General features: G+C 44.0%; 1 protein-coding gene across 3 annotated transcripts in view; it reads right to left on the reverse strand.

Moving 5' to 3' along the window:
- Nucleotides 1-14,377, reverse strand: part of CDK17 (cyclin dependent kinase 17) — a 91,868-nt gene that overhangs the window by 18,097 nt on the left and 59,394 nt on the right. For all 3 annotated transcript variants that reach the window (XM_009899327.2, XM_054168110.1, XM_054168109.1), the window contains one exon: nucleotides 50-175. In XM_009899327.2, coding sequence (XP_009897629.1) covers nucleotides 50-175 — 126 coding nt within the window. The remainder of the gene's footprint in view (nucleotides 1-49; nucleotides 176-14,377) is intronic.

Here is a 14,377-nt window from a genome sequence, read left to right on the forward strand (position 1 = left end):
TGTTTTTTTCCCAGGGGCTGGTTTAGCAAGGCAGATGTGTTACACTTACCAGTGATGCCCTCCGAGAACGTCGACTCATGGGCTGGTCGAAGGGGGGGCTGTTGATCTGCAGCTTTTCCAGGTAGCCATCAGGTATCCTGATGTCAGCAGGCAGGGACAGGCGCTTGTTCAAATCCTGCAGGAGAGAATGGCACCAAAAGAGGAGGTCAAGCACAGCTCAGAACTTCCTGAAAAATCTTAACACCCATACTGTTACTGGTTTAAGCTTCAAGAGGGCAGATTGAGACTGGAGATGAGGAAGAAATTCTTTCCAGTGGGGAGACACTGGAACAAGTTGCCCAGGGAGGCTGTGGGTGCTCCTTCCCTGGAGGTGTTCAAGATCAGGCTGGATGAGGTCTTGAGCAACCTGGGCTGGTGGGAGGTGTCCCTGCCTATAGCAGGGGGGCTGAAACTAAATGATCTTCAAGGTCCCTTCCAACCCAAACCATTCTATGAATCTATGAACCACCACAGAGATAAAAGAGCAATACATCCAGACTCACAACAAATGGGAAGCCATTTCCAATGCAACAGGAGCTGTATCTTGGTTAAGGGAGTTTATCCAGGTAAATCACACTCTATCAAACTACAAAATCCACTCCCACAGATACTACCCTGAAGTCAGGATACCTCTGGAACCACCAAAGTTTTCACACTTCTTTCCAACAGAAGAGGGCAACTCCAGATTTCTGCTGGTGGACCTCAGATTTAATCAATACTGACCTGAGGGCTGTAAGCTCTTCTTGATGTTACCCTATTCTGTCTTACCTACCACATCTCCAGCTCTGTGTTCTGGGCATCCTGAGTTAACCTCAATGCTGGCAGCTACACTGGGTTCCCCTCAGGCTTGGCCATGTGTTCCTACTTGTGTCTTTGCAGCAGCAGCTTTGAACTATTTCAGCATGCTAAATCATCAAGAAACTATCTCAGGCGAAGTGCACAGCTTCCTGCCAGCTTTGTGCTCCAAACAGGTTCAGTGTAAGGTCAGACAAGCTCACAGCCTCAACCGAGGGCAAGAGAGGCAGCAGAGCAAGCCTGGGAAGCCAGCAGCTAAATTGGCTTAGTCTGCTAAAGAACTGGATCATCAGATTTTTCATGACCTGAGATCTTGGTTGGACAGCCTGCTAAGCTTTCAATGTTGATAATGTATTTGAACCTTGGATATGCACAGTCTGTGCACACGCCTGCAGCAATGTCTGAGCAAAAAAACATCAGTTAAAGACAGGCATTAAAAAATTATGTGATTTGGCTATTAGCTGAATTTCAGGTAGGACAGAAGTCCTAATATAGATTGCCCAGACAACTGATCTACATATGGCCACTGGGTACAGGCAGAAGGTTTTGGAGAGATGCCAAGGAAGCTTTGACTTCTGGCAGCTGACCCTCCTGTTTTCCTTTCACTTCTCACACCTCCTTAGCTCTGGAGCACAGAACTCTTGTTACTCTGCTGCCCAACATCAGCTTCTTTGCCTAACTGCAAAAAAATCAATGCCTGTACTTCTGATTTAGTACAGAACTTTGAACTCGTCTTGAAACAAAAGAAGGGCTGCTCAGATAATGGCATCTTTGGCTAGCAGTTTGAAGTTCAATTAGAAGAAAACAAAAGGCTGCCTCTGTTTCGGCAGCTTCCTATTTCTTTACTCATTTTCAGCTTGGGGATTTCAGATTTTCCCTCAAAATTGGCAATTTTCAAACTGCCTGAGTGGAGGAATTAGCTAATTATAATGGGAGCTGGCAGTAATCCCTACAGTATACCAGCATTTGGCTGGGCTGCACTGTTAACCAGGGCAAGACTTCTTGTTTAAAACCACATGTTACAATTGTTACTTACCAGTCAGAAGCCTTGTATGACAGAAACCTTTGAAAGGCTACATATGAAGTTACATACATAAAGTCACATACACAAAATCATCTTTTTCTTGTAATTATCCCTTCCCTGACTGCCTAAAATAGGCAAAATTAAAGAAAGTTGTTCAGACTGTAAAGTCAAATACCTGAAAGGCAGAGATGACTGCATTCCCTTTGCCTGTACCACCTTAATCCCCCCCCTGGTTTTGCAGTAATTGAAGCAAACACCTCTTGGGAAAAGAAAGGACTCATAATTAAATGCTACACAGCAACATGAAAGGGGATTCATTAGATGTGCATAAGAGAAATAAACACATTTCCTAGTGGCTAAACAGAAAAACTGGAAGATGAAATTACATGAGTTTGATACAGCTGAAAACCCCAATGAATTTAAGTGAGATTATGTTACAAAGGAAAGCAAGAACCCTACCACAGAATCACAGAGTGCTGGGGGTTGGGAGGCCAAAACCTCATCTAGTCCAACAGCCCTGCTAGAGCAGGACCACACCAACCAGTTCTGAGCCTTGAGTGCTCAAGGCTGAGCACTCTGTGGACACTTTAGGCAACCTGTTCAGTTGATGACAACAGACTTACTCACAGATACACAGAATGGTTTGGGTAGGAAGGAACCTTAAAAGATCTTCTAGTTCCAACCCCTCTGGCACTGGCAGGGGCACCTTCACTAGACCAGACTGCTCAAGGCCTTATGCAACCAGGTCTTGAATGTCTCTGGGGAGAGGGCATCCACAACCTTCCTGGGCAAGCTGTTCCAGTGTCTCACCACCCTCACTAGAAAGAATTTCTCTTCTCTGGGCAACCAGCCAAGCCTGTACCCGGATGTACACTTGCTTCATGCTCCCCTGGGATGCAGACACGATGGAAGGATAGTGAGGAGACTTGTGGGTGGAGGTAATGACAGTTCAGCAGAGAAAGTGAAAGCTGTGCGCCCAAGTGGAGTGGAAAAGGGAACTGACTAATTGGCAGGCAGGTGCTCGGCTGCTTGCTGGAAAGCTGGACCTCAGTGTGCCCAGCAGCGGCTTGGGAAGCAGAAGTCAAATGCAAAAGCCAGGGACATCCTCTCCTTCTTCCCCTCAGCTTTTATTGCTGAACACCACATCAGAGCATACAGAACAGCCCTTTGACCAGCTCAAAGTGGCTGTCAAGCCTGGGGGAAGCCTTTAAGGGAGGAACTGGCCTTACACAACCCCAGGCTTTGTATGCTCTTAGATAGATGCATCTCTGCACCCTCACGCTGCTAGTGCAGCCATCCCAAAGTCATCTTATCATAGAATGATTTGGGTTGGAAGGGACCTTAAAGACCACTCAGTTCCAATCCTCCTGCTGTGGGCAGGGACACCATCCACTTGACCAGGTTGCTCGAAGCCTCATCCAACCCGGCCTTGAACACCTCCAGTGAGGGAGCATCCACAACCTCCCTGGGCAACCTGTTCCAGTGTCTCACCGCCCTCACTGGAAAGAATCTCTTTCTGTAAACCCTGCTACTGCTGCTGCAGCAGCCTCACTCTTCTGAGCCCCACGGCTGGCTGCTGCTTTGGCACAATGCCTGACTGGAGCATAAGCACCGGCAGGAAACTGCTGGTTTTAAAAAAGCATTTCTAATTCTCTTAAGTCTCTGTGGAATTCTGTGAAACAATGAAAAAGACACTTTCTGGACAGAGGACTTTGTCCCACTAATTCCAATGACCAACTGAATCCAATGGTGTGTTAGCAGTTATCAGAAAAAAAAACCCAAACCACAAAGTAAAAAAAACCCCAACACAACCAACAAACCTTAAATCAAGGAATCTTTTCATAGAACCAACAAGGTTGGAAAAGACCTCAGAGATCATCAAGTCCAACCTATTACCTAACACCTCCTGACAACTAAACCATGGCTTCAAGTAGCACATCCAATCCCCTCTTGAACACCTCCAGGGATGGTGACTCCACCACCTCCCTGGGCAGCACACTCCAACAGCCAATTACTCTTTCCAGGAAGAACTTTCTCCCAACCTCCAGCCTGAACCTTCCCTGGCACAGCTTGAGACTGTGTCCTCTTTTTCTGGTGCTGGTTGCCTAGGAAAAGAGACCAACCCTCACCTCCCTTCAGGTAGTTGTAGAGAGCAAGAAGGTCTCCCCTGAGCCTCCTCTTCTCCAGGCTAAGCAACCCCAGCTCCCTCAGCCTCTCCTCACAGGGCTGTGCTCCAGACCTCTCCCCAGCCTTATTACCCTTCTTTGGACATATTCAAGTATCTCAATGTCCTTCTTAAATTGATGAGCCCAGAACTGGACACAGGACTCAAGGTGTGGCCTAACCAGTGCTGAGTAGAGGGCAGAATGACCTCCCTGCTCCTGCTGGCCACGCTAGTCCTGATGCAGGCCAGGATGCCATTGGCCTTCTTGGCCACCTGGGCACACTGCTGGCTCATATAGTGGTAATTATTAGAAGGCTGTTAAAAATGCAGGCTGGAACAAGAGCCTGTTAAAATGCTGTTTTAAGAAGCAATAAGGAAGCATGGAAAATGAATGGCAGGACTGATCATTTTCCCTATGATCTTCAGTTCTTGATATTTCAGATTTGGAGCTTGTCAGCCCAACAGAGTCAAATGTCCATTTTTACCATGGATGGATTTTTGCATGCTCTTGATGAATCTTTTAAATGCTTGCTGTCTGGTTTTTTTTAAAGAAAAATCAGAGTAACTGATACCAAAGTACCTGGTAAATCAGACTAACTCCCTCTGCTCTCTTATGGACCTTTTTTACCCAGAACAGGTGTTTGAGCGGACCCTAAACTATGCAGAGGGAATCTGGGTGCATTCCTTTGGGATTCCTAACAACCAGTGCTTTACTGGAATGCCAAACCTTAGCTCTCAGGCACAAAGGACTGCAGGCAAAACAAATATCTTTTAGAAAATTAAAATCCTAAGGTTTTCTTCTATGTCACTTAAGATTTATTTTCCCAGTAACTTTGCTACATGTAAAAGCTCTTGACAATTCATAACGCTTTCTGGTTTGAGTCTTTTGTGGTTATCTTCAGGGCCAGCTTGCAAGAAAAATCTATCAGTAGATGCAGTTCTGTTAAGTGCTCAAAGGCCTACACTTCATGTTGCTAATGAGCTGGTTTTGTGATCCAGTTTCAGAGTATTTTCTGCAGGCACCATTTGCTTTGCTAGGGTAACCGGGATGCTTGTGGCATTTCCCCCCCTCCTTCTGCAACTTAAAAGCACATTTTCTACCCTCCTGTGCAATGCTTATTCTCACCCTTGCCTTATTACTGGTATTACTGGCAGAGAAATGTATACTATTTTTATAATTTGCCTGAAATGAGACTCGCATTTGTCTTGCTCTGCCTGATGCCAGATAAAACATGCAGGAACTTGTGACACGAGTATCACTTTGTTTTCTGTGCAGATAACTAGTCCAACTCTTGCTCATGTCTGCAGCTAAACCATGTCCATCAGCACCACATCTCTGCCTCTTGGAAATGCCTCCAGAGATGGGGATTCAACCACTTCACTGGGGAGCCTGTTCCAGTGGTGGAGAACCCCTTCAGCAAATAAGTTTCTTCTTTTGAGCCTTTCCTCTGTCTACCTAGCTGCCAACCACACTGCTGTAACTTGATGTGGATGTTCTGTTACCCATCAACTGCTTACATGAGAAACAGAGGCAGGTGTTTCAACCTAAATCCTGCAGGTCCCATGAGTTATAGATTCATTGAATGGTTTGGGTTGGAAAGGACCTTAAAGATCATCCAACCCCCCTGCCACATGCAGGAACACCTTCCACTAGACCAGGCTGCTCAAGGTCTTACACCCAACCTGTCCTTGAACACCTCCAGGGAGGAGGCATCCACAGCACCCCTGGGCAACCTGTTCCAGCATCTCACCACCCTCACTGGACAGAATTTCTTCCTCATCTTCAGTCTCAATCTGACCTCCTCAAGCTTCAATCCATTCCCTCTCATCCTACAAGCCCTTGCTAAAAGTCCCTCCCCAGCTTTCTTGTGGGCCCCTTCAGGTACTGGAATAGAGCAATGGGACATTTTAAGTAAACAAGAATGCCTTCCCAAAACCCTCAAATTAAAAATAAAATAGATTAAAAAAAAAATCAAACCATCTCCTGCTTCTCATACATGGTCTGAGGTAAAAACTAAAAATCCCAACAGTTTTGATTTATTTATCTCTTTCTTTGGATGGCCCAAACCACTGTTGTTAAACAGCAGCTTCTTGACTTGCCAGCCAGAGTGGAACACTCACAAGTGTTTCATGCTAGAATTCTGTTACCACATTCTTTCAATAACTCTATTCCTCTGCTACCTCTCCTTTTCTCCTCTACTGTTCTCCCCAATATAAACTCACCAGCTATTTCTGTTTGCTTGACTTGGCCCACAGTGCGACACTGTCTCATTCCTGGTCAAGAGACCTATTTTCCCTTCTCTTAAACCCCATCCACAAGCACATTTTTTCCACAGAATGAACCTATTCTTATTTGGGAAAACATCATTAACTTCTTGCACTTTCAGTCAAATATTAAGATAAATAACTTCTGGTTTACCTCAACACAACACACTTCAGTAAATCTTCCCTGAAGTAAAATAGAGGTGGATCTGAACTCAGGATGTAGAATATTTGAACTCCACATGTTAAAACTGCCTTAAAAAGAAGCCATTTGAAATGTTTTTGCTCTGTCTTCTAATGACTCCAGGCATTGTGTTTCTTCATTTGTGGAGCACATTTAAGACAATAAACACCAAGTCTTTTTCACCCAACAGAGTAAAAATAATCAAGGATAAAAAAAGACAAGCAGAAAACTGCCCCAGGGAAAGGTTTTTTTTTGAGGTCTTCCAATTCTCACCCAACTACAAAGAGAAGAAAAACTGAGACCACTTTTATTTTCCTCCTTTAGCAAACGTGCCAATTTGCAGACTGTTTCTTTCTTGCTGCAGTAGCAACAATAAGTCGTTTGCAAATCTATTGGGCAACAAATGCCATTGATCTTTCAACTGCTAGGCTGTTCCAGGCAGCTACTGCACTCACAACTGCAGCAAGAGAAGAAAGATTTGGGCTCCTGCCAGTGAAGCAGGAGGAGGCAAGGAAAAGGGCAATCTTGTAGTACCAAATGCCTCCTTACAAAAACTGCAAGGGAAAAGAATTATAACATCCTCCTTAGTGCACCATAGCTGACTGTTAGTTTAGCTAAATGAAACAGTCAAGCAATCTCCTAATCTGTTATTTAATTGTCTGTGGCCAGAGGTTCCCACAGTCTTTCGGGGAACGGGATCTAAGCTCACGATACAGTGATGTGGTGTAAGAAAGTCAGCTGGCCAAAACCCATCCCTTCAAAACAAGGTTAATTATGCCCTGAGAGCTCTTCAGGGCCAAGGCTGGATAAGGCCTGGAGCAACCTGGCCTAGTGGAAGGTGTTCCTGCCGGTGGCAGGAGGGGGATGGAACTAGATGGTCTTTAAGATCCCTTTCAACCCAAACTGTTCTACCAACCTGCTGATGCAAAGTTTCAGAGGGAAGATGGCTCTGTCAGGAGCAGATAGTCAGTACATGACACAAACCACACTGCCAAGCTGCATCATTGTGTATCAATTCTTATTGCTTTGGTTCTTCTGTTTGTTGATGTCACATCTCCAAATCAACCATTGTTTCAGGTGAGAATAGAAGAGAATAGAATAGAATAGAATAGACCAGACCAAGTTAGAGAATACAGAATTAACCAGGTTGGAAAAGACCTTTGAGATCATCAAGTCCAACCTATCACCCAACACCATCTAATCAACTAAACCATGGCACCAAGTGCCTCATTCACTCTCTTTTTAAACACCTCCAGTGATGGTGACTCCACCACCTCCCTGGGCAGCCCATTCCAATGGCCCAATCACTCCTTCTGTGAAGAACTTCTTCCTAACATGTGTACCCATTATATGGCAGCTGAAATTTCAGCTTCTCTTGGAAGAGAAGTGTTGCTGCAGGCTCACAATGACAAAGAACTGTTATTCTAAGTCTACAGACAGTCTGACAGCCCAAACAATCCACTGCAGATCAAATGAAATCTCTTTGCTCTTAGCCTTCTCACCAATTTCAGCCAGCACCAGGGAGACGTGTCAGCTGCAGCCACAAGCTGTTCACTACCAAGCCACAGTGCTTTTATTCACTGGGGAATGCTAAATGTGACCTCAGATCTATTTCATACAAGCCTCTATGCCACACAGCTCCGCTTCATGGTATGCTTGTTGTTAAGAGGGTTACAAAAACACACCTTAAAATCCACTTTTTATAGCATTCTGGTGTATTTTAAATGAAGGTGTGGATACTTGCTTATACACAAACCAAGGTAATTGGAAAAGGTTTGCTTATGCCAGTGAGAATTTAAACATTCTAGTAAACAACCTTATGTGCATGTCCTCACTGTAGCATTTCAGTCTCAAGTAGCATGTGAAGGTTTTGCCTTATCAAATTTCAGTGCATTTTTGTCAAGTGACAGCACTCTTGAAGCCAACTGGATCCCCTACAGAATTATGACATAGAACAAGACTGCCAGAGGCAGAAGCAAATAGAAGATGACTACAACAACCACCAAACCTCAAATCAGAGAATATGTTTATAGAGAGTTCTGTTGCTTGATTAAAGCCCTGTAGACCTCTGAGGTCTTAAAGCCAAACACCAGCATGCATATTCATCAAAACAAGCCTACAGCATCCTAGCAGAACGCTGTTTTGACACCTCTATAAATAAGCCTCAATTATTGCAACCAAAAAGACCATTTTAACAGCTGGGGTGAGCTGCCTGCACCAGTTTTCCTTAATAAACCCATCATCATTTCCCCACTCAACTGATTTCACTGTGATTCACACAGGGCACCTTCTTCTGCCATTGCAGATCTCTTCAGGTGACCACATGCTTAGATCACAGAAGTGACTATCAACAGAAAAGCTATGCATTTTCAGCAGATGCAGAGCAGGAAAGGAGACAAAGCAGAACAAGAGGACACAGTCTCAAGCTGCACCAGGGGAGGTTTAGGCTGGAGGTTAGGAAGAAGTTCTTCCCAGAAAGAGAGATTGGCCATTGGAATGGGCTGCCCATGGAGGTGGTGGAGTCACCATCACTGGAGGTGTTTAGGAAGAGACTGGATGGGGTGCTTGGTGCCATGGTTTAGTTGATTAGATGGTGTTGGGTGATAGGTTGGACTCGATGCAAAGGTCTCTTCGAACCTGGTTCATCCTATTCTATTCTATATAAGGCAGAAAGAGTCCTGCAGCTGCCAAGCCAAGCACAGGAGGAAGAACCTTTGCACTGTGTACTGATGCCTGCTGTGCATCCAAGGAACTCTCTTGAGTGGCAAGAGTTGTAGGGCTGAATGCTCAGGCCTTCTTTGATACAGTGCTTCCTGCCTCCAAAACTGAGAGGAGAGAGTACTGTACTGATCAAATCCTGGGGCAGTATTGCCCTTCGGTCTGCTGTTCAAGAGGGTGAACAACTGAACGGAGCCAAGGGTGCTGTATTGGTACACTTGAATGGAGACCTACCAACCACATTCTCATCTGAAGCCTACAAGCCCCTGGTAAGAGTGCAGCTCACTAACTACTTATTTCTCATCTGCTCTTTCTTTTGGAAGGTGACACCAATGACTACAGGACAACTTCATGGCTTTTGTAATTCCCCCTGTTCAGCTAAAAGCAGTAACCCTGCAGCTAATGCTCCCAGGGGAGGATGATACCCTATGGCAGTGTGGTAGGAGCAGCCTGATCTGGAACAGGCTCCTATCACTAATGTGACAGTCAGATGGATAAGAACTGTTTCTCAGGATAAAATATCTGGGAAACAGGCTGGTGAACAGTGGGTTATGGCCCTCTGCCAGTTCACATGTGAAGATAGCTTACAGACCTTGGACTTCTGGGAAAGGGAAGCAGATGTTTCAATTTGCACAGGCTGTATCTCCCTATTTTTTATCCACCAGAGTTCTTAATGAAGCATTCATTATCTGGTGCATGGCACAGGGCCCCCAGTGAACACTTATGGCTCGAAACATGAATTTATATGAATGCATTACTGCCTGTGTCTTCTTCTCCAGCAAATCAAAGTCAAAATGCTTTAAGCTGTTTCTCCATGATTTGCAGAAGTGTTTCTCATTACATGATTAAAGCACTACACTTAAAATACAGGCACACACATCTTCATTCTTAGGCTGTGTTGCTTCTGGTGCTTGGGAAAAAGAAAGAAATTCTTCTCTGCATCTGTTTTGATAAACAGTCTTCCTGATTTACTCAGCAATCATTAATATTAGCATGAGATTAGCAGACATTTTAATTAAAACCTAACAGCTGTTTGAAGCCAGATTCCTCACACAATAGATGCTCTCACCTACTGTCGGTGTGGCTCCTGAAGGAGGGGAAGGAAGGAGGAGGGACTGCAGGGCAGGGATTGCCTCCCATGCTGGTCTACATTTGAAGTCACTTGGGGAGGGGATGACAGATTGAAAGCTGGTGACTCTGTGGCTGCTGCTGTGGATGGAAAATGCTCACCCCAGCAGATTTTGCACTGCAGAGAAGGATCCTTTCTCACTGCAGCATCACTACTTCCTACCTAAAATGCTTCATATTTAGGTTACACTGCTGGATGATGATATCCTACACACATCAGGTCACTAAAGGGTGGTGAAATTGAAACTTTTTATTGCTGTGGAGATTCTGCAACAAACACCACATTTTCTAGTTGCATCTCCATTGTCTGGTTTGCATGTCTCTATCTTCCCAGATATCCCAACATGAAATTTTTTGAAGAGTAAGTTTGCTTTCCCCAAAAAAGAGTTCATATACTCTGGACAAAAGAATCTGTTTGATCTTTGACAACAGGACAATTTTATTTGTAGCCCTGAGTTACTTAATGATCACAGAGAAAACACCTTTATTCTCAAGTTTATGCTATGAAGCTCTTTACAATGAGAGTGGTAAAATACTGGAACAGGTTGCCCAGGGATGTGGTTGAGGCCCCATCCCTGGAGGCATTCAAGATCAGACTTGATATGGCCCTGGGCAGCCTGATCTAGTTGGAAGTGTCCCTGCTGACTGCAGAGGGATTGGACAAGATGACCTTTGAGGGTCCCTTCTAACCCAAAGCAATTTACTGCAGTGGGGATGGACAGCAAGAATCAAAATGTGTATTTTGCTGAGCAAAATATTTCAGGACCATTAATATTCAGGAAAATTAATATTCAGTATGGGCAATTAGCACTTTGATTACAGGTTTTAGCAAGCATTTTTTAAACTGGAGATTTTTTGAGGGGAGTTCAAGCTGAGCATGAAAATGTTGGCTGTGCACACAAAGTGCTTACAAGTAAGGACTGTTTCAAGGTTTCAGCTTTACCTTCAAAACAAATAAGATCTTCTGTCAATTCAGCAGAGAGAAACAAATGCACACAGCCAAGAAAATATGCACAAAAATATTACCAATACCATGAATGTTGCCCAAGCTAAAGAGAAAAAAGGACAGTCAGTGTGACAGGCACATTCATCTTAATGACAAATACTGCTTTATTGGATGTATCCAACTCTATTTAATCAAATATGTTCTACAATGGATTTCAGGTGTGACTAATGACTTCAGCAGACTGCAGCACAAACATCCTATCTCACACACACTCTAATTTACTCCAACCTGCATGTACAGCATACAGCTATAACTCATCCTCAATGAAGGGAATACAGCCTCAGGCTGTCCAATGGTGTCTAGAGATGACAGATTGTCACAAAGCAGCAACATAAAACTAAAATAATAGGAGCTAACTTCACCACAAAGGTGGGTTTTTTTCCTCTTTATATAACCAAATTACTACTATTGAACTAGCCAGTTACATGGCACAAATCACCCAAGGCATACAGGCAGGATTTGGTAGAGGCAGAAATCTCTATTTGGTTCTCTCAAAGGCCAAGGAAGCAAAACACACACCATTCCACACACAGCAAATGCAGTAAAGCCTGGTTTTCCATCTTGAGATTCAGCTCAGGCTGGGGTGTTTGATAGAGGTGGCCTCCTTCCTAGCAGTGGATACATTAAGAATCTCTCCTGATGCAAAGCTTTTTTTCATAGAAATAGAAAATTAACATCTGAGATTTCTGTATCTGCCAAAACTGACAGAAAATGACCCAGAGGGAAAACAGGAGGAGGGAAAGACAGGCAGATGTTGTAATCTCTTAAGGCCTTTTCACTTAGGAAACCATAAAGTTGACTGAAAAACTATTAGGAAGATATTTTAACCAAAGCTACAAAGAGTGTCATCACTTTTTTTTCCTTCTGGGATGCATAAAGAGGTTAAACCTCCAGAGTTTACTACCTCTCAGTGACAGCATTCCTAAAATTCTGCAGTGGAAGACACAGACATTATCTTGAAACCTTACTGGAGAAGTCACCATGTCAACACTGAAGCAATCTGGGAGAAATGTTACCATTTTCACAGAACATCCAGGACTAGCTGCCAAAACTGAGTGCTCTTGTTGTCTGAGCCAGTCAATGAAGAAATAATGTTCATTTCAACAATCACAAACAAGCATTTGGAATTTGGAGGAAAATGAGACAATTGGACAAACAGAACTGAGATAAAAGCTTCCCAAAGCAGCAGTATTAAAATTGTTGCACAATGGAAGAGGACAGTGAAATATGCTTTTATTTGCCACCTTTGAAAAACTCCACAGGAATTTTCTGAACTTTAATCATAGAATTGTTAAAGCTGGAAAGGACCTCAAGGATCATTCAGTTCCAACTCCACCGCCATGGGCAGGGACTCCTCACACTAGATCAGGTTGCTCAGAGCCACATTCAGCCTGACCTTAAAAACCTCCAGGCATGAGGCTTCCACCACCTCCCTGGGCAACCTGTGCCAGTGTCTCACCACCCTCATGGGGAACAATTTCTTCCTAACATCCAATCTCAATCTACCCATTTCTAGTTTTGCTCCATTCCCCCCAGTCCTACCACTCCCTGACACCCTAAAAAGTCCCTCCCCAGCTTTCTTGTAGTCCCCTTCAGATACTGGCAGACCACAATTAGGTCTCCTTGGAGCCTTCTCCAGACTGGACAGCCCCAACTCCCTCAGTCTGTCCTCACGGCAGAGCAGCTCCAGCCCTCTGCTCATCCTCATGGCCCTTCTCTGGACACCTTCCAGCACCTCCAGATCCTTCCTGTAACAGGGGCTCCAGAACTGGACACAGTACTCCTGAGTTCTTTTTCTAAGTTCTCTCAGTTTCTTGAACCCTGCTCTAAAAGAGAATCTTCTAATGGTTCCTAGCCCCCTCGAGAAGGCTTTGGCACATTCCCATTTCAGTTAATTCTGTATCATTATTTCCTTGTTGGTTTTTTTCCTGTTCTAGCTGCACATTTCCAAATGCAGATTATGAACAAAATTTTATGATGTTTTAAAATCACTTCCTTGATTTTTAGTTTCACCAGCATACATCCTGAAGTGCAGCTTTTTCCCAAAGGCCTTTTCTTACACCCCTCCTACTTATGTTCAGCATCCTGTAAATATCAATAGAGCACCTCAGTTCGCCCAAGGAAATGGTTTAGCACTCTTTAGATCAAACCTGAGATTAACATACAAATTTAGGAACTTGAAGACAAAATCCCCCAGGTGCAAGAATCTATATAAATAATTGATACAGCTAATTCACAAGTTCTTGGAACCACACCAGCATTGCATGCTTGGAGTCTTGAAATTCCAAGCATAACGGAACGCCTCCCGAATAAAAAGATTCTGGCACGTACACCCTGCTGTAACTGATCCAGAGCTCTTTCCCCAATCCTCCATTTGATATCAGGCTTTGAGTGAAGATTTAGCAGCCCACAAACTATGCATCTTGGTATGCATGCTAGAAAGCATGCAAGGAGAAAACTCTGCATGCTTCTGTAACAAAGGCATCATTATAGCTGTAACTTTTTTGCACTTGAGAAACAGGGAAGTGCTCTGTTTTTCTTCGCCAAGGGAAATGACAACAAAGCCAGCACAAGGGTGGCTAGTGTTCATAATGAGACTCATAAATAAAGGAAATTATGTGCACAGTTATTCAGAAGGTACTTTTCCTCCTTTTGTTTATCATCCTGTAAAGTTCCGTTCATTAAAAAACAGGAAGAGAGGGAAAGGGTGAAGCAGTCAGGACCTCTGCTGCTGCACCATTAGTCTTACACAGATTAGAAAACAGTCTTAAGTAAAAAATGTCTACACAGTCTGTCTTCTTCACTAGACTGAACTGCAAACAATGTGACAGAAAGATATTTATATCTCGAGGCAGTTCAGCCTGGAGAAGAGAAGGCTCTGGGGAGACCTCACAGCAGCCTTCCAGTACCTGAAAGGGGCCTAAAGAAAGCTGTGGAGGAACTTTTTACAAGGGCTTGTAGTGGTAGGACAAGGGGGAATGGATTGAAGCTTGAGGAGGGCAGATTTAGACTGGAGATTAAGAAGAAATTCTTTATAGTAAGGGTGGTGAGACACTG

Source organism: Dryobates pubescens, chromosome 15 (genome assembly GCF_014839835.1).
Source record: "Dryobates pubescens isolate bDryPub1 chromosome 15, bDryPub1.pri, whole genome shotgun sequence".
Classification (NCBI taxonomy): Eukaryota; Metazoa; Chordata; class Aves; order Piciformes; family Picidae; genus Dryobates; species Dryobates pubescens.